The sequence below is a fragment of the Helicoverpa zea genome, chromosome 31, assembly GCF_022581195.2.
Source record: "Helicoverpa zea isolate HzStark_Cry1AcR chromosome 31, ilHelZeax1.1, whole genome shotgun sequence".
NCBI classification, from domain to species: Eukaryota; Metazoa; Arthropoda; class Insecta; order Lepidoptera; family Noctuidae; genus Helicoverpa; species Helicoverpa zea.
This window is the reverse complement of record NC_061482.1, coordinates 1,447,855-1,467,134: the sequence shown is the minus strand read 5'-3', so window position 1 is coordinate 1,467,134 and position 19,280 is coordinate 1,447,855. Positions and strand designations below refer to the sequence as shown.

Sequence of the window (19,280 nt, the reverse complement as noted above, 5' to 3'; positions counted from 1 at the left end):
GCGGGATTCAGTGTGCCATACCTTGCGTCTCGCCCCGCACCTACGCGCGGGGGTGCGTGTTTCTCCGCATGTATGTGCGTGATCCGCATGAACGCGCGTGGATGCATTTTCAGTGTGTTGGACTATGCGTGTTTTCCATACAAACGGAGATATTTCCATACAACGGAAAAAAACGCATCCACGCACTACGCTGCATCATGCGGGGCAGTGTGATAATCGCCTAAATGATCTTTCTGGGCAAACCAAATGTTATAGCTAGGTATCAATTACGCAGGAAAATGAAAATAAGTTTTATTTATATCATATTTATTTACCTGACCATTTCAAGGTTACCAGATAATTACAAAGTACGGTTATGTAAGTAAGAAGTGAAACTATGAGTAGAGTTTCTAATATATTAAATTTCCTCTGTATAACTGATTTTTAACAACGATTTATCATGTTATTGTATCAGCAATTAATAGATTGGAATATAATCAAATGCCGGTGGAAAGTTGTGAGCTTAATTGTATAAATACACGAGAGGAAATAATTGACGATAACGTCTGGCTTACTAACTAGACACCTATATAGTATATATTAAAGTATTTTTCTACTTAAACAGATAAACCCTGGTTCATACCTGACGGTAAATGCGTCGAGCGTCATCGGGAAATCGTTGATTAATGATCGAATGCTTTATCGCATATTTGTGTTTTAACGCGACGCGAAGTTCCGTCAGACATGAACCTTCCCTTATCCTTATGTGGCTAAAGGCCGAAGAGTGGCTACACGTAGGTCTAGCCGGCTAAAGCTACGTGTAGCCGCACACATGCGACTAGAGGTAGATGTATCCTATTTATCATAAAGTATACAACTGTAGCACCACGGGACACAGACGCACACTAGCTCGCCTAGAAACTTAAATTTTATCAAAAAACTTAAATTTAATCAAAAATACATGTTAAAAAAAAAGGTGGGAATCCTAGCTGTAGCAAATCAAAACGTCAATCAAAACATCAATTCCTAAATCTACTTAAACAAATCATATTCGCTTAGTTCATGCGGTTTGTGATCGGTGCCAAATCTTTCTATGCTGAGCATCACATCTGTTATCTCAAGCGTGCGAGGGTCCTTCACGAAGCTGATGTAGCCCTGCTCCTTTAATTCTGAAAAAAAAGGAAATTGTTAGATAAGTATGCATTAAGTCAATAACAAACATGTTTAGAATAAATGTGATGTAAATATGTACTATTTTTTGTAGATTTTTAGGGTTTCCTAACCAAAAGCTTAAACTCTTTGAAGACTCTATCTGTATCTCATGAACCCTGACAGCTAGGCAGTTGCAATTCACACATAACTATATAATTTATGACTGCATACAAGTAGAAAGTCTAACCACGGCTTTACATCTTACATTATTATTAAATCCTGGGTGGTGGGAATGGGAACAGCGGCGCATTGCGAAGTCAAGCACGCGCGCCATGTACCAGTGCGCGGCCATGGGGTTCACGTACAGCAGCCTGAAGTACTTGTCGCACTCGGCCCGGCTCAGCGTCACCACGCCGGGCGGCGCGTACGGGCCCGGCTGGGCCGGCGCCACCTCGCCGGGCGGCCCGTACGGGCCCGGCTGGGCCGGCGCCATCTCGCCGGGCGGCCCGTACGTGCCCGGCTGGGCCGGCGCCACCTCGCCGGGCGGCCCGTACGGGCCCGGCTGGGCCGGCGCCATCTCGCCGGGCGGCCCGTACGTGCCCGGCTGGGCCGGCGCCACCTCGCCGGGCGGCCCGTACGGGCCCGGCTGAGCCGGCGCCACCTCACCGGGCGGCCCGTACGGGCCCGGCTGGGCCGACGACACCAAGCCGGGCGGCCTGTACGGGCCTGGCTGGGCCGGCGACACCACGCCGGGCGGCCTGTACGGGCCCGGCTGGGCCGGCGACACCACGCCGGGCGGCCTGTACGGGCCCGGCTGGGCCAGCGCCACAGCGCCTTGCGGCCCGTACGGGCCCCGCTGACCCGGCTGGGCCGGCGCCACTGCGCCGGGCTGCCCGTACGGGCCCCGCTGGGCCGGCGACACCACGCCGCGCGGCATGTACGGGCCCGGCTGGGCCGGCGACACCACGCCGCGCGGCATGTACGGACCCGGCTGGGCCGGCGACACCATGCCGGGCGGCGCGTGCGGGCCCGCCAGCTGCGGGTGTACTATTGACTGCGGCCGGCACTCTGTCTGCCTTTGCGCCTTTGCCTCGGAGGGCCCTGAGTGTTTGGGCGACAAGGCGAGCGGTGCGGCCGGCGGACATAGAGGTCTCTGAGACGTGACCTGGGGTGAGGAGAGCTCAGTTGGCGACGAAGGCGGAGGAAGGGAGGCATAGGGCGGGTGGTCGCTGGCGGAGGAGTCGGAGGGCGGCACGCAGGCGAGCACGTGTTGCCGGTACGCGGCCACGCAGTCGAGCAGGATGCCGTCGCGTAGGTACTCGTGTATCTCCCCCAGGTTGGGCGTGGCGCCGGTCTCCAGCGCCTCGAAGCTCGGCTTCAGGTAGCACTCCGCCGACTGCAACACGCGCAAGCGTCAGCGTCCTCGCAGTGACCCACTGTGCGAGAATCTCGAGGACTGGTCCGACGATCAATATTGTACCGAACCCTTCCCCGAGGTTCGAGCGCAGTGAATACCGACACATATACCTATAAATGAGATTCGGAAGCGTATCTCGATATTCCTTATCTAAATCAATACGGAAAGTACTACTACACTCACCCGCAGCGCGGAGTCGGGCCGCTCGTCCGCGTGTCCGGCGCGGATCAGCTCGGCGCTCAGGTTGCGGTCCACCGCAGTCGACGTTTCGATTAGCAGGGTCTCGATTATGTCCGCCTGTATACATTTTACAAGCTTTTATTTAACTTGCAATACATACATTGTAACTATGTGTGTTCGGGTGGAATTTTACAACTCAATTTTATGGCACTTGCCCTCAACAATGCATGTTAAGCTATGTGACGTCATCCTAAATCCAAAATGGCTATATATATAAGATGGCTGACTAGTTATTTTACCTATACAATATGGGTATCAAACGAAAGGGATTGACAAGTAGATCAACAAACAAAACAAAAAAATAAAAATAATAATCGGTCTGCAAAGTTTAGTAGAGCGATAGAATGAAACGGTACAGGGTGCTGACCTCTCTGTCGACAGCGACGATGTTGGCGACGAGCGGCGTGTCCGTCACGAGGCGCAGGAAGGCGACGGCGGCCGAGGGCGGCCAGCGCTGCCCGCCCGCGCACGGGCGCAGCCCCGCCAGCCGCGCGCGCACCGCCTGCGCCGGCAGCCGTGCATACTCGCGCCGCAGCGGCCGCAGCGCGTTCACCGCCACCTTGTCCACCGTGCCGTAGTCCACGTGCCGCACCTGTCGGCAGTGGCTGTGTCAGCACGACGCGAGCACGGCACTCCGCAAACTCCGCAAGGGTGCGGTACCTTGACGGTGTCGCTGTCGAGGATCTTGACGATGAGCGAGCGGTGCCAGTCGCCCTCGTACAGCGAGCTGCAGTATTGGCCCACGCGCACGGCGTTGCGCGCCAGCCACCGCTCGCGGCCCTCCCCGTTGTAGTACTCTCTGTGAGACAAACGAACACTCCAGCGGCTGACACTCGTCTATCACACGTCTTAAACAATATATGAAAGATTTCTTCAGCGTGTTCTGCTCCGGTAATCCGCAGCCTCTCCAGAATGAGGGATTTTGTATAATTTATTAATACACTAGTGGTCGCCCGCGACTTTTTAAGCAAACAAGGTTCAGTCAAGGTTACAAGTGGCGCCCTCTATTGCAAATAGAAAAAAGATAGTGAATATCATTTAGAAGAAGAAGGGCAGGGCAAAGCTTTCTATATTTTAATCATGCTAACATCAACAGGGGATAGGAAATAAAACTTTACGATTAATCGTTTTCTAAAATCACGTCGTCGGCATCGTTAGCAAAAAAAAATGTGATAAACCCATGTTTAAAGTTGCTCAAAGTTGACACAACCCTGATCGATCAACCCGTGCGGCTGCTAAGTAGTAATCCTTACTGTCATGTGAAAGAATACACAAGTAGTATTTTGTCAATTGTACATTGCCCACGGACACGAAGTCGCGGGCAACAGCTGGTATTATAACACAGGATTCAAATATCTGATCAATATGAGATTGTATTCGGAGGGTAGGAGTAGTGCGATGTCTAGTACTAACGTCATCGCGTCCATCATGTTATCCATGGCGATGTGGTACTGGTTGCCGAGGCGGATGAGCCAGAAGTGCGAGGGCGAGTACACCTCGCTCACGGTGACCTCCACCATGGCGCCGGGGAGCACGTCGTTCAGCGACTGCGCCGGGATGCTCTCCGTGAAGTGCAGGCAGTCCGCCGGGAACACGTCCGCGTCCTGCAACGCGCCTCCTCACTCATGTGCACTGCTTAGTTGCTTCAGTTAGCACAGAAACACTGCTCGCTCATTTCTTCCCCTTATGTAGTTTCCAAAGCTTACCAAGCTACTGCATTAAATATTAAATGATTGAAGCAAAGTTCAAATAATATTTAGTAAGCTAAAATGATGGTGCCGTCGCGAGCAGTGCCGACCGTTGCGTCTGTCACTGAGCAGTTGAAGACATACAACACTGTATTTAAATGATTTACTAAGTTTGTTCATAACCGTTTCTTCTTCCTAGCCAGGGAAAAAGGAAAAGGGGGGGTTATGGGGGAGGAGGATGTAGGCAGCGACAGAGCAATGCTCACATAGTCGATGCCGGGTAACGCATCGTCTGGGTCGGGCGGCGGCGAGGCGCGGGCAGGGCGGCGCGGGGGCGGCAGCGGCCCGGCGCCGCGCGGCTGCAGGTACCAGTCGCCGTCGACCTCGGGCCGCGTGATTACCACGCCCGCCACCATCGTGGACACCACCTCGATCAAGCTCATGTATCCGAACCGTGTGAAGTTCATTTCGCGGTTGAAGCGATTCCTGTCACAAACAAAAACACGGATGAGGTCTTTTTTCATCAGATTATAATGTTATTTTGTTCAATGCAAATGATTTAATTAAATATCGTCATTCTATAAAGGCGCAAGTCTTTCAATCAAATAGCAGCTCCAACTAGATGACTGCGACATATATAACTGCCGTTGAATGGTACACAATTTATATAAGTACCTAACTTAAATCTCACGACATGCTTTTTATAACATACTACCCGTATTCCCGCGCTTTCACCCGCGTCCCGTGGGAGCTACTGCCCGCACCGGGATAAAATATAGCCTATGTTACTCGCAAATAATATAAGCTTTCTAATGGTGAAAGAATATTAAAAATCGGTCCAGTAGTTTTTGAGTTTATCCATTACAAACAAAGTTTTCCTCTTTTTAATATTATAGTATAGATAGATTGTGTCAAATGTGTTTAATTCGAAATAAATAATTAAGAGTTAGTTTAAAACTAACTGTCATTACTCTATAATGACAGTTAGTTTTAAACTAACTCTTGCTGTCATTACTCAGTTAGGCGACGCACTTCGTGACGGCAACACGCGTTGACAGTTCCGGCTAGTTGACACAAAACTCACATAAGATTGCAATAGCGACATGAGTCCGCCGATAAAAAGACAATCGAAGATGTTAGAGTACTTCGTAAGTTCTAAAACACACAAAAAGTGTGATCGCAACCTCTTATTAGTTTGAAGTGATTTTTAAAATAACTGTGAAAGTTTCAGCAATGTCTGTAGTGAAAAGTGACTGACCTGTAGAGACGTATCAGGTCGGTGCACCACAGGCCGCGCGGGGCTGCTCTGATCAGCTCCATTATTTCCGACTTCAGCTCCTCTAGCTGTAGAGCCCTTGTGTCGTTGCTGCCTGGACAGTGGATCATTGTTTATATTTTCTCTTTTCCATTACTAGTAAGGTGTGCTAGCCAACGTGCTTTGATATTTATGTAATTGAATTTTTAATACTGTTACAATAATGGTTTTAACATTTTGTATTGTTTAGAACTGGTTCTTCAAACCATACAGACAATTGTGTTGCTTGTGACTTTGTTCCACGTGGGAACTGGTGGAGGGTGGGCATTTTTGGCCCAGCGCACACCGTTGGAATATAAACCTTAACTACCTTGACATACGGTCTGCTGAAGAATAAATTCGAATGAGCTGCTCGGGCGATCCGCTTCAATGCTCGCAACCAGTGCTGCCAACTGTACGTCTTTCTACGTAAGTCTACGTCTACCTTCAATCCAAGAATTTACGTAATTTCTTCAGAAGTACTTAATGATATACGCAATAAAACTATAGTTATTTTTTATACCAAGAAAATAGCAGCCACAGTCATGAATGCTCCCAGGAACTCTGTGTCCTAAATAAATGTTTTTTGACGATCGATAAAAGGTTTTATTGATAATATTTACAATCAAAATCATAAAGTATTTTAGTAAAGGACCTGAAACTTAAACCAAATAGTGTCAAAACATAATATTTTGTATGTCAAAATACTGGTCTACGGTTCAGTAGGTACAGTTCCCAAAATCCGAGTTGGCAACACTGGCTGATAGACAAATGAGGGCGGAGCTCGTCAGAGAGCAGCGCGGCTGATTTTAGGAAATGCTCTCCACCGCGTTTCTTTGTAGACTTTCAAAAATACTCACTTTCGGCCTACTGTCAAGAAATTACTTTTTATCCTACACAACTATAACCTTACTGTTAGACTGGAAGTCGACCCCAACATAGTTGGGAAAAAGGCTCGGAGGATGATGAACTATAAACTTACTGGATGATGTATGGTTTCCTGAATCATCATCTTGACACGGAGATATTGTTACTTCTCTCTCTGAAGAAGGCTCTTCTTCTTCTTTACGTAGTCTTTTGTAAAGTGCAAGGCGTTTCTGGAGGGAGTTCCTGAAATCTATACTGGTGACTTGATGATTGACAACATTCTGTTTGTTGTGGCTGGCGTCAGCAACAACATCAGGAGCTTCCACCACTGATGGTTCAGGTTCTTTGAGGACAGCTTGTGTGTCTTTGACAAATGTCTTTAAAATGGGGTTTTGTTTATTCACTGCAGATTCAGGAATGCTTCCCCTCATTGGATTACTGTGGCTGTAAATAAAAAAACAAAGCATCAATCACACATTTTCCCTACATTCATACTGTATGAGTCTAATAAAGTGCTCACAGTGCGACAACTTTTTATATTATTTAGTGTATTAAAACAGCATACTGAGTTTACATATGACGCGAACCTTACTAACACTAAGAGACGGAAAGATATTGTCTGTACTTCTCACTCTACATCAAAGTTTGTGTTTACAAACCGATTCTTCGCATTTTTAGGTCCATATTTGTATAATAAAATAAACAAAGTAGTACCTATATACGACCTGAATTATACCAGAGCAAAACTGTGGACGTCACAGTATTTACGAACACTGAATTATGACGGAACCGAGTTGCTGACTGTGATCATATAGACATACTTAGGTATAATTGGGTAGTACGTAGTAATAATGTCAAGTTTTAATGTATTCCTAAATTAAGATTAAATAAAAATGGAATCTGCACTTGAGGGTTGTTCTTATTTCAGAACAGTACTTAAAGGATAATAATATTGGTTCCGAAAAACAAATTAATCTCCAGCGATCTGAGGCCGACTATTATTCTTATTAACCAGCGTTATAATGAATTACCGACAAAAAATCCAAAACATAAACGACAAAAAATTGCAGGTTCAAATAACTTTTTCTCCTAAAAAAAATTCGATCTTCGAGAGAAATACTAAAGTTCCGACTAGAATACTGAACTTCCGACAAAATTACTAAGTTACCGACAACAGAGGTTTTGACAAAATAATCATATTTTTACAACTTGCATGAACTGTTATAATTTCTATTGTTGGTTATTAAATTTATTTTTTAACTCTCAATGATAATGAAAATACCTCTGGCACACGCGATCGGGTTCGGGCCGCGTTCGGCTGTTTTCGTGTGCGAGTTCGAAAGATCCGAGCGCAGTGCGTTTGCAACGACCGATGCTTGCATGTTACGTCTGTTTATTTTAAGAAAATAAATAGTTTTTTGTTGCTTGAAGGTTGCCCTTGATTTCTCAGGGTTTCCATCATCAGATCCAAACCTTCACTGTTGCAAAGGTCTCGTCAACACAAAAAATATAAGCCCAAACACGAGGTAGTTTACATATTCAGTTATCGAGTTCCCTCGACCCTCTCTGGTCTCCATCATCAGGTCAGCTCCAAACCTTCTCTGTTAAACAGTGCTTTCAGGCATACACCTAAGTGTCAAGTTTTTACCCTATGTTTTCGAAGGATGCCCTTTCTCAGGGTTTCCATCATAAGATCCTGACCTCACTGTGGGACCAACTGGCAGCTATTCCGCGTCGAACAAAAAAAGAATCATGTAAATCGGTCCATAAACCTCGGCGTAATCGATGTACATACATAGAAAAAAAAACATACCGGCCGAATTGAGAACATCCTCCTTTTTGGGAAGTCGGTTAAAAATATTCTAGGAAACCAAAATCTACTTGGATTTAGATTAAAGCGTAAATAATACTTTAATTCTAACTTTTTCCTGAACCTGAAATAAGTATCGATATCGAAGCATACCCGTGGTAAGTAAAATTCATGATTTATTTATTTATTTATTTATTTATTATGTTAAAACGGTTTACACACCAATTACATTAACATAAACAAAAAAAAAAACGAAAAGAAAAACAGAAGAACATATTGTTATAAAATAATAAAAATAAAACTTAATAATATTACAGAATAAAATATTAAAAACACAACAAAAGGTAAATATACAATTTAAATTAGACTACACAAATTAAACACGTTCACATAGGCTAAGACAAAAACACATTATTATTTTAAAATCATCAGCGAATAAATCACAGTTCGGTTCAGCTTCCATGAGGTCGTTGAGCATAGTTAGAGCACGGGGAACCGGTGATGAGGCGCGGGCCACTGTACGACTTGTAGGTGCGGCAAGTAGACGGTGTTTTCGACCTCGGAGGTACTTATTAGGGACGTAGAGACGAATCAGCTCATTGTGCAGATCAGGGGCATCTGTTATCCCTCTACATATTTTAAGCATGATGCTCAGCTGGTCATAGGCTCTTCTAGTTTGCAACATATTAAATCCTAGATGTCCAACAAGAAATTTGGTTGGATATAAATATGGATAATATCCAGACCGAAATTTATAAAAGAACCGCAAAAATGCCTTTTGGACTTTTTCAAGCATTAGTATATATTTGGCTTCATACGGGTTCCAAACACAAGAGCTCGCTTCTAATTTGCTTCTGACAAGCGTCGAGTATAAGAGCCGCACGACATGCGCGTTTTGAAAATCTCGTGCGTTTCTTAGAACGAACCCCAGTCGCCTAAACGAGTCTTTAGCAACAGTAGAAATATGGTCATGGAATGTCAGCTTCCGATCAAACACGACACCCAAGTCTTTCACGGTGGTCGATCTTATTATAACAGTGCCATTTATTGTATATTTGAAGTCTATTGGGTGCCGCATGCGACCGAAAGACATGACATAGCATTTAGTGGGATTGAATGTCATCTTATTTGTAACTCCCCATTCATATATAGCATCTATATCCCTCTGAATGGCTTCACAATCTGATATAGTGCTGACACTAGCGTATAGTTTGAGGTCATCTGCGTAGAGGAGGCATTTAACATGTTTGAGAACAGAAGGCAGATCATTAATCATAATGAGAAATAACAATGGTCCAAGGATTGAGCCCTGACTTACGCCAGAACGAGTATGATAGGCACACGAGTCATACATCCCCAACCGAACAAATTGCTGGCGATCACGAAGGTAGTCGGCCAGTAACCGAAGCAAGTTAGGAGAAAAGCCCATGGTGCTAAGCTTTAAAAGCAGGATATCATTATTAACCCGATCAAAAGCTTTTTGGAAATCGAAATACAGCACATCTACCTGCTTTCTCTCGTCTAACTGTACAGAGATAAATTCAGTTAGGGTTAGTAAGTTTGTCTCCACGGATCTCTTACGTCTAAATCCATGCTGGGCATTACTGAGATATTTTTCTACTTGAGAGTAAATTAACTTATGAAGGACATTTTCAAATATTTTAGCTGGTGAAGATAATATAGCAATGGGCCGATATTCTTCTACAGACAGTTTGTTAGAAGTTTTAGGTATAGGTGTTACACGAGAGACTTTCCATTGTAGAGGATACAGTCCGCTATTTAAGGATAAGTTGAAAATGTGACACAAAGGTGAGACGAATGAGTGTTTCAGATACTTGAGAAGCTGGGCTGGTATACAATCCGGGCCAATAGAACTACTTGTCTTTAATTTATCTATTCCATTAATAACATCCTCCGAGGTAATGTGGAAAATATTGACGTAGTTGCTGTTGTGATTAACATCAAAACTATTCGCAGTATCAGCATTTAACCGAGGTACATCTGTCAAAAACACACTTGCGAAAAATTTTGCAAAAGCCTCAGCTGCAGCTGCACCTGTGAAACTTTCACCACGGTAGTTCACTTGCCCTCTTATTATAAAAACTGCCACAAGTAGTGGTTTAAACCCGACTGAAGACGTCTTGGTTTGTTACGGTACTTACGATAGTCTTCACATCCTTATTACAAAACGTAGACTAAGAGAAGACTGTTTAGTACTTCGATTTGTCTATGGTTCAAATAATATCCACAGATTATAAGCAACAAATATTTAAATAATTCGTTCAATCGTTCCGAATTCTATGCGCAGTTCCTTTTTACATTATTTTGTTAAGTCTATTTTGATGAAAAATAAATAACTATGATAATAAAAAAAATATCTCTGCAGTTGAAAATATTACTTTTTATTATTTAAAGGTAATTTTATATTTCTAGTATCTTTTAACGATATACATATGATCCAATTATTCTCTTTTAAACAACTATCGAGTTTGCGCGTATAACGGAACGTCAGCGCGCGTTTCCGAGTTATGTTTTGTTTTTAGGTTAGAAATAATTTGGATTATTTTCATCCCGATTTAAATGATTAAATAAGACGTTGTGCATCTAATTAGAACCTCTTCAAAATTAAGTGCACAATAACTTACACACAGAATATCGTGTGCATTAAATTACCAAAAGAAAATGAAACATTTGAAACAACATAAAAGTAGAAAATTATATTTTATTCCGATGTCTATTTATACAGTCAAATGCACTGATACATGTTGGACACTGTTCTTCATCACACAATCTTGTTCCCTTTCTCATCTAGGCATTTTTCTACATTTTAGCAAGCTTCCAGTCTTTTACAAACATTGCATATTACTGGCAGAGATACGGCGTGCAAAACGCCAAAATAGTCTTGAATCTGTAAATAAACAATAGACTGTATGATAATCTGATATATTTTCGGAGTTTCATCAAAATCTATGTGGTAGTTTATGCGTGGAACATAAACAAACATCCATAATAAAAACTTTGACTCTTATACAATTAATTAGGATGTTTTGGCAACCTACTTGCACTGTAAAGGCTACTTACTTTATGGCGAGCCCAGTTGAGCATCATAGGATCATCCTGGATTATCATCATGCATTCAATTGACTATTATTTCGAAAAACGTAAATCGATATTTATATCGAAAATTGTCGTCAGGTAATTTGAAGAGATTTTGACGATGACGCATTCTGTTGGGTCCCCGGACACTCTCAATAGTATTCTAACACATCCAAGTATTCCAAATCACACATATTTATATCCACTTTCGTTTTTTTCATCACAAAACAAATAACCTCAAAAGTAAATAATGTCGGAATTTGACGTTTGTCGACTAAGTACTGCAGTTAAACTAGGGGGCTCGATGGTTTATCTTTTGTACTACAGATAGTAATAGGACTTGCGATAAACTGCGTTTTGTAATAACGTTTTTTCAAGGTCGTACTTAAAGGTGGATTAAAGGTAGTACAAAAGCCGATACTTATTTGATACCGCGTTTTATAATAAGAGGGTTGAGGTTCAAACCCACCCTTAGACCGTAAGCTACTGATATGTCGCCAGAATTCACGTGGATTGACTTTAATATTATTTTCAACACGTCTAACGTATGAACGATAAGCATCCGCGACCCTACTTTTTAAGGAATTTCTTAAATTTGAATAAGTTTTATAGTCATCATGACATTTGGAGCGCTTCCAGATTGTATGCAATGTCATTTTATGTTTGGTGTCATTAATTATATCGGATGTGAACCATACAGGGTACCTTCTATTGGAGGTCTTTGAGCGGCGTTTTTTAGGCATACAGCTATTAAAAATGTCGTAAATTATATCATAGAAGACATTTACAGCATCAGAGACATTAGTAGCCTGCAATACCAGGTCCCAAGAAACTTCAGATAATAACAAATAGAGTTGGTCGTAGTCACATTTGTTGAAATTCCAGTCTTTCGCGGGATTTATGTTACTTGGTTCTATTGCATCTGAATAATGAGCTGATTCTATTCTTACCTCTATTTCCAACGGAGGGTGGTATGCATCAGGTTGAACAATGCCATCCGTACTAGAAACACATACCCCATGAGAGCCTTCCCGAACTAGTACTACATCCAGCATTCCACCGTGCTGATTTAAAATTGCATTATTTAAATGATATATGAAGTAAGTAAGTTTTATTACAAGTACATTTTTATATTTTTTAAAAGTGTTGTTTAACCACTGAGAATAATATTTTCAGTATAATGTTATAGTTAAAATGGCACCAAGTCTATGAAATATGAAAGGTAATTTATGAATGAATAGTAGGCAAGTAAAGATTAAAAATTACAAAGCATAGTTTTCAGTAGAACGCAATTTATACTGGTAGAAAAGTATTATAGCAACAAACAGTGATGTTTATTTTTCGAAGACTAGTATCTCATTCGGTCGTTTTGTAATTTTTATTTGGACGAAAGTAATCGGAAAGTCAGTATTTTAGTCAGCAGCTTTAGTATTTTGAGTGATTCTTATTTTTTTGTCGGAGCTTTTATAACTAGCCGTACTTAAACTGCACTCAGCTGAATCGAGATTCAAATCGCGCCTCAAGCAGAGAATATGGCTTGTCTATGCATCAGCCTGTTTTCGTTTACATTTTATTTTTTTCGCCAACTCTGTTACTACTTACGCAAAATAAGAATTTAGTTTAACATCTTATTATTAATGAAATCATGATTTAAAGAAAACATAGGCTTTTTAATTGTAGGTTTTATTTAAAAATCCAATTTTTACGCCTTTAAAATGTGTTTAATAATACCTATAGCAGTTGGTTGTAATATCTAAAATTACAAATACGAGCGCGTTCGTAGAATGGAATGTTTTCAGAGTGTATCAATATCTGTGGTGGTGGAGATTGACACTTGACAGTTACAGTTATAATTAAATATTTTGGTTATTTAAAATGACTTCAAGAAAGAAAAAAAAATAGTTTATTAGAGAGAAATTTACTTATCGAAATATTAAAAGAATTTTAAGGTATCGTGGAATGTAAGATAATCGATTATGTGGACAGTTTAATGGAAATTAATGAAACCCATGCTGTTGATTCTCCAATACAAGAATTGGAGAGATATCTCTGCAAACGAGCCTAGAGCAACTCTTATTGTGATTATTTTATTGTTTTGTTTATTTATAGTAATTTTAAGTTTGAATTAATAAAAAAGATGAATAAAACAAGTGTGTTTAATCATTTAGTACCTATATACATCTCTGAGATATCTGAGAGGAACGCTGAAGTTCAACCTTCTGTTCGAATCATCGATAGGAAATAATATTATCATAATAATCATCATCATCAGCCTATCGCAGTCCACTGCTGGACATAGGCCTCTCCAAGGGCGAGAAGCCGAAAATCGATCTCAGTGACGTGCACTTGGAGAGGTCTATGTCCATACTAATCAATTTATTCAAAAATATCAATTTTTTGTTCGTATTTTAATTTTAACTTCCTATTCGACAACAAATTATTTGCTAAACTGACAAGGAAATCTCTGCTCAAGCGTGGTATCGACCACACTTGCGTGATTATAGTTCAAATCTCTACTTAAACTGTAATCTACAACTGAGTAATGATCTACACTCGGCTGAACTTATGATCACCGAATCTATGCTTGAGGAACATTCTAAAATTAAATCTCAACTCAAATCTAGTTTTAAACAGAGATCAGGACTTGAGTAGCCTTCTGTAATACGGACCTAAGTTTCTCAAATCTAGTAGCACTGGCCTAAACATATACATATGAAACTTTAGCTACTACATATTTTGGACAACTGCAACCAGCTTGGTGTTGGTGGCTATTCTGCCCTACTAATTGTACTTGCAGTAATCGTCATTTTTGAGAATTTCACTTTTTTGCAAAAATCACATCCTAAGGATATATTCTATACGTAAAAATATATTTAAAGTAGCAGTACTTGCAAAAAGATCTGCAGCATTAAGGATATGCTACAAAATGATGCAGTACTTGCTACGTTTACTGTATATGCTATTAGCATTTAACTTTTACATCGAATACTAGCTAAAGCCAAAACGCAGTAGTCACCATTACTGCATTTGAATGTAGCAAGAATAACAAAAACCTACTCTTGCGATGCTAAGCCTTAACGCAGTATTCCACAGTACTGTGTTTTGAGTGTGCGTGAATTATTTAAGCTAAGTAAAAAAATCTAAATATTTTTTTATAATATCTACCTTTCTTTGTCTTATTTCGTTTCTTAGTCATTTATACATTTGACAGAAGCTAAATTTACCTACATTTTAACTAGTGCCAGGCATCAAATGCTAATTACAAACACAGTATTGAGCATGTGCTAGGTAATTTTGCAGTTATACCACAGATTATATAATAGTTACTACGTAACAGATAAATCACTCCATACAAAAAAGTCCATACCTACTGTTATAAGCACCTACAAGTTTCCAAACTACCTACAAATTCATAGCTGCGTTATAAAATGAACCTTAAAAACTCCAGCGCTCGATTGTTATTTCAATGCGATAGCGCACAGTTCAGTGACCGCGACCGTGCCGACAGCGAGCGTAGGGTTGCCTCTTACAATTAAATAGGGAACAAAGTTACGCTTATTTGTAACTGACTTCCCGAATCAATGGAGGTGCCCAACTACTTTTCGAGCACAGAACACGCAAGTATTCTATACTTACCTATTACCCCTGGCATAACACCGCTGACCGCTGATACATACCTACTTACCCAAAATTGGTTTCTGCGCAGCGATATATGCAATGTTCCAAGCCACCATTTAGTTGGACGAGAACTATACCTACTTATACTCGAAATGTTTTTAACTACAAAACTCGGTAATCATTGTAAGTATAAGGTATAAGTATCTCTATAATTTAAGTATCTAAAGTAAGTCGCTTATTTTTAAAATGACAAAGAAGATAAGAATTTTAACTTAAAAAAATCTTAACCTATGTATATTCAGGTATAAAATATTTCCAAATGCCTATACATATATAATAGGAAACCTTTATATTTTCCTAAAATAGTCACATATTCACCTACACAAATCAAAATAATTCTTCAGTTTATTAGATAATTTTAAAAACCAAATAAAAAATAAACAATAACTGACCTGTCTACATCTCTAGGTAAACGGAGAAACGAAAGCTTTATATTTTTTTCTTTTACTTGATCTGCAACCAAGCACAGCACATAACTGGCCAGAGGTCGTCATGTTCACAAATAAAAATAATAAACATAAAACGCGCGCGTCGCGAGCGGCTGTCGAAAGCCCTGTGCCGCGTGGGGCTACCGGTAACCCAGCGAGCGGTAGGCATTTATCGCGCGCAAGTACGTCGAGTGACAGAGGCCTGGTTATACACACAATTACTGCATTTAGTCTTGGTAATATGGTAATCCTCGCAAGCAAAGAAAGTAGATGAAAATGCAGTACTCAGCGATTTATCAAAATAAGGCAATAAAGTAAAGAAAAAATATATCAATAGAAAGCTAGACGTTTTTACTATTTTTAAACTTAAAAGTTATTTAACGGATATTTCTCAATTAGATATGAAGAAATAAGTTTACCGCGTTTATTTCCAAACTGCCATTTTGCAAGTACTGCGTTTGCAATAAGTAGGGCAGTATTGTTTACATGCAAAGTAAATTAAAAAGTAAACTCATTTTCTAAGATAGACTTACAATTTAGCAGTAGAAGATACTTTCTGTCTCCGTACTAACTGATCAAAGTATTTTAATGTGCCTGGTACAATCAGAGTGAGTACTGGATTAGACGATGGCCCCGTCATCTGTGAACACCAAATTATTTTATTGGAAATAGTCAAAATACCATGACTTTATGCTGATGGCTTAAAAAATTGTTTACAACATTATACTTTTTGTAAATATGATAAGAACGTTAACCATATTTTCAAATGAACACGAATGGTATAAATGATGATGATGATGTCCTCCTAGCCGATTATCGGCTACGGCGGCTGTTCTCATGTAAGGAGATTAGCCAACTGCGGAGGACATATTATAGTGCACGAGCATTTGTGCAGACACAGGTGCACTCACTATTCCTTAACTCTCATAGCCCGATGGGATGGCAATCCGACACGACCGGAGAGAGATCAGGCGCAGGACCAACATTTACGTGCTCTCCGATGCACGGGTGTATCAATCACCAGCTTCTAGGCTCCGGGCTGCTTTGTGAAAGTCTTCTAAAACCCACAAAGCGATTTCGGCCCGACTCGGGAATCGAACCCGAGACCTCGTGCTCAGCAGCCGCACTTGCGACAGCTAGACCAACGAGGCAGCAATATAAATATTATGTATATGAAGGACGCACTACAAGTATGTTGAAGGAATTGCTCACCTCGAAACAATCATCGAAGTGCTCTTTCAGGAAAGCCACGGGGTCTGTGTGGCCATACTTGGCGAGCGGCATGGGCGAGCCCACCATGTTCCGGAAGTCGCGCATCAAGGTGCGGACGTCCATCTGAGTCCGGCTCGACACCACCAGCGACCGCAACAACGACTTCAACTCTTTCAATTCGTCATCCATCGTATTCAAACTTACAAATTAGAGTCAACAGTTTAAGTCTCGCTGTTAATGTACCAAAATAATCTACGATCGTGTTTTTTTAGGCCGTTCCTAAACAGATTTTTCCGGATATAGGATACGTTATGGGAAACACAAAGTATAGTAATTACTTGGGAAATAGCCGGTAGAAATAAATAAAGACAGACCATAATACACAGACTAGACTACCGCCATAATCTAAAAAGTACTCTGTGCCACAGACTACTCAGTTTTTTTTTTTTGGGAATTTAATGACCGATCGCCAAGGGTCAGGAACCTATCAGATGATGAGGTGTATGATTTGTATGAAAAGAAACTATCATCTAAACTGATACAACTCATAGAGTTTACAAAACAAAATTAAAATAGTCAAAAAATAAAATACAAATACAAAATAATATAAAAAAAAATACAAGAATATCTCGGCTATTCTAATTCACCCAGTCACAGTTACGTGGAGAGTTACTACAAGAATTGAAATTAAAAAGACAACATATTATTTAACATACAAAAGAGAAAACGGAAACAAAAACTTAGTTTTACAACGCACACAGTGAGAATATCAGTCACAACTGAAAGAAAACAAAACAAGTTGACGTTGACAAGTATCGTGGCTTGTCAACGTCAACTTGTTTTGTTTTCTAAAATAAAAGTGATAATAAATCGATAAATCGTAATAAAATAAATATTATTTTAATAATACCGACACACGAAAAAGAACGATTAACAAATAACTATAAATATAGCAGTTATTTCCGAGCCTTCCGCAACACCTTCGTTTTCTTGGCCACCTCAGACTTGGAAGAAGTGCTCGCAGTATTCGGAGACGAACTCGGATTGGCCTTGATATCCTTACCAACGCTAGTCGGGTACAGGGCAATAAGGTCATACGGAATATCTTATGTCGCGACTTATCAGCAGCCTGGATGATTATTTTTTCCTCCGCAGAGCAGCAGCTGTTGATCCTAAAGTGTTTGCGGGCGGCTAGGAAGACTTGATGTCAAGTCTTGGTCAAAAATTCGGAAATGGTGATGCCAGTACCTTTCAACGACGTTTTGCTGTCCCAAACTGTACGCCGATATTCCATGTCCCTAAAGCGCACCAGCACGGGTCTTGATTTTCCCGATGAAGCACCCAACCTGTGACACACTTGAAACATCTCAAGCTGTGCATCATCAATCTTCAACTGCTTAACGATGATATCAAGAATAGTGCCACTGAGATTCTCATTCTTGCTTTCTGGAACACCGTGAAACAGCCGCAGCTTCTGTCTCATGAAGGTTTCATGGCTATCCACTGCCTGAGAGAGGAACCCAACTTAAGTTTTCAGATGAGTCAACGTTTTGATGACAAAACTCCAAAAATTCTTCTGACAGTGAGGCCAGATTGGAGTGGACAGGAGCAGTGCCAGCTGTAGCCTAGCTTATCTTCATAGTCACACATACGGGAACTGAACAATTTCTCCAACTCATTGATACTGTGCACAAGTTTGCTGTCCATTGTGTATTGTGATATTTTTGTTCTTGAGTAATTTTAAGGATAGTTTATTAAGGAAAAGTGAGTGATGGTAAAATCAAATGAATGCATTAAATACATAAAATTAAACTGTTTTTTTATTTAAAACAAATATAATTAGGGAGTTAACCAAAAACACAACTGACTGTTAGGTCTTTTTTTTTTGGGAGGGGGGAATCCTCATGGACTTCCTCCGCCTGGGGAGAGGCGGATTATATAGAGGCGGGTATGCCGGACTCCTACCGGCTAAAAATCCCTTATGTCCTCCTTGTACGTCTGCACGGGGCCGCGGGAATCCAGATTCTTCCGCAGCCCCACACTAGTGCTGGCCCTCGCACGGGCCTCGCCTCTTGCACGGGGTAGAGAGGTGTTCACCTACCCCGTGCATCGCCTCAGGGGCACGCGCCGACACACGCGCGTTGACTGTTAGGCCTCTGCCTCGAATTTTGCGGGCAGCGGGGCGGCAGCGGCGGCGGCGCGGGAGCGGGGCGGGCAACGCATACCTGTTCTCGAAACTAGCGGGCAGATCGCGCGGCGCTATAGCAGTGTAGTGTTGTGTTTGCTGTTCCATATGGGTGTCCTCTCAAAGATGGCCGAAATAATTAGCTCTTGCACGTCCGAAGACATTTTGATACGTCACAAAAAAAATGTATAACATTATGCCTACAATGCAGACGCCCAACGCGGGCGGTCACCG

The 19,280-nt window shown here is 41.4% G+C and overlaps 1 protein-coding gene across 1 annotated transcript; it reads right to left on the bottom strand.

Moving 5' to 3' along the window:
• Positions 1-289: 289 nt before the first annotated feature.
• LOC124645365 lies at positions 290-17,636 on the bottom strand. The gene is made up of 11 exons (XM_047185168.1): positions 16,862-17,636; positions 16,183-16,289; positions 6,753-7,081; positions 5,735-5,846; positions 4,743-4,962; positions 4,202-4,392; positions 3,449-3,587; positions 3,156-3,380; positions 2,732-2,845; positions 1,397-2,527; positions 290-1,148 (listed from the first exon to the last, which is right to left on the bottom strand). The coding sequence occupies exons 1-11, from the start codon at positions 17,048-17,050 to the stop codon at positions 1,143-1,145; spliced, it is 2,763 nt and encodes a 920-aa protein (XP_047041124.1). The 5' UTR covers positions 17,051-17,636; the 3' UTR covers positions 290-1,142.
• Positions 17,637-19,280: the final 1,644 nt, after the last annotated feature.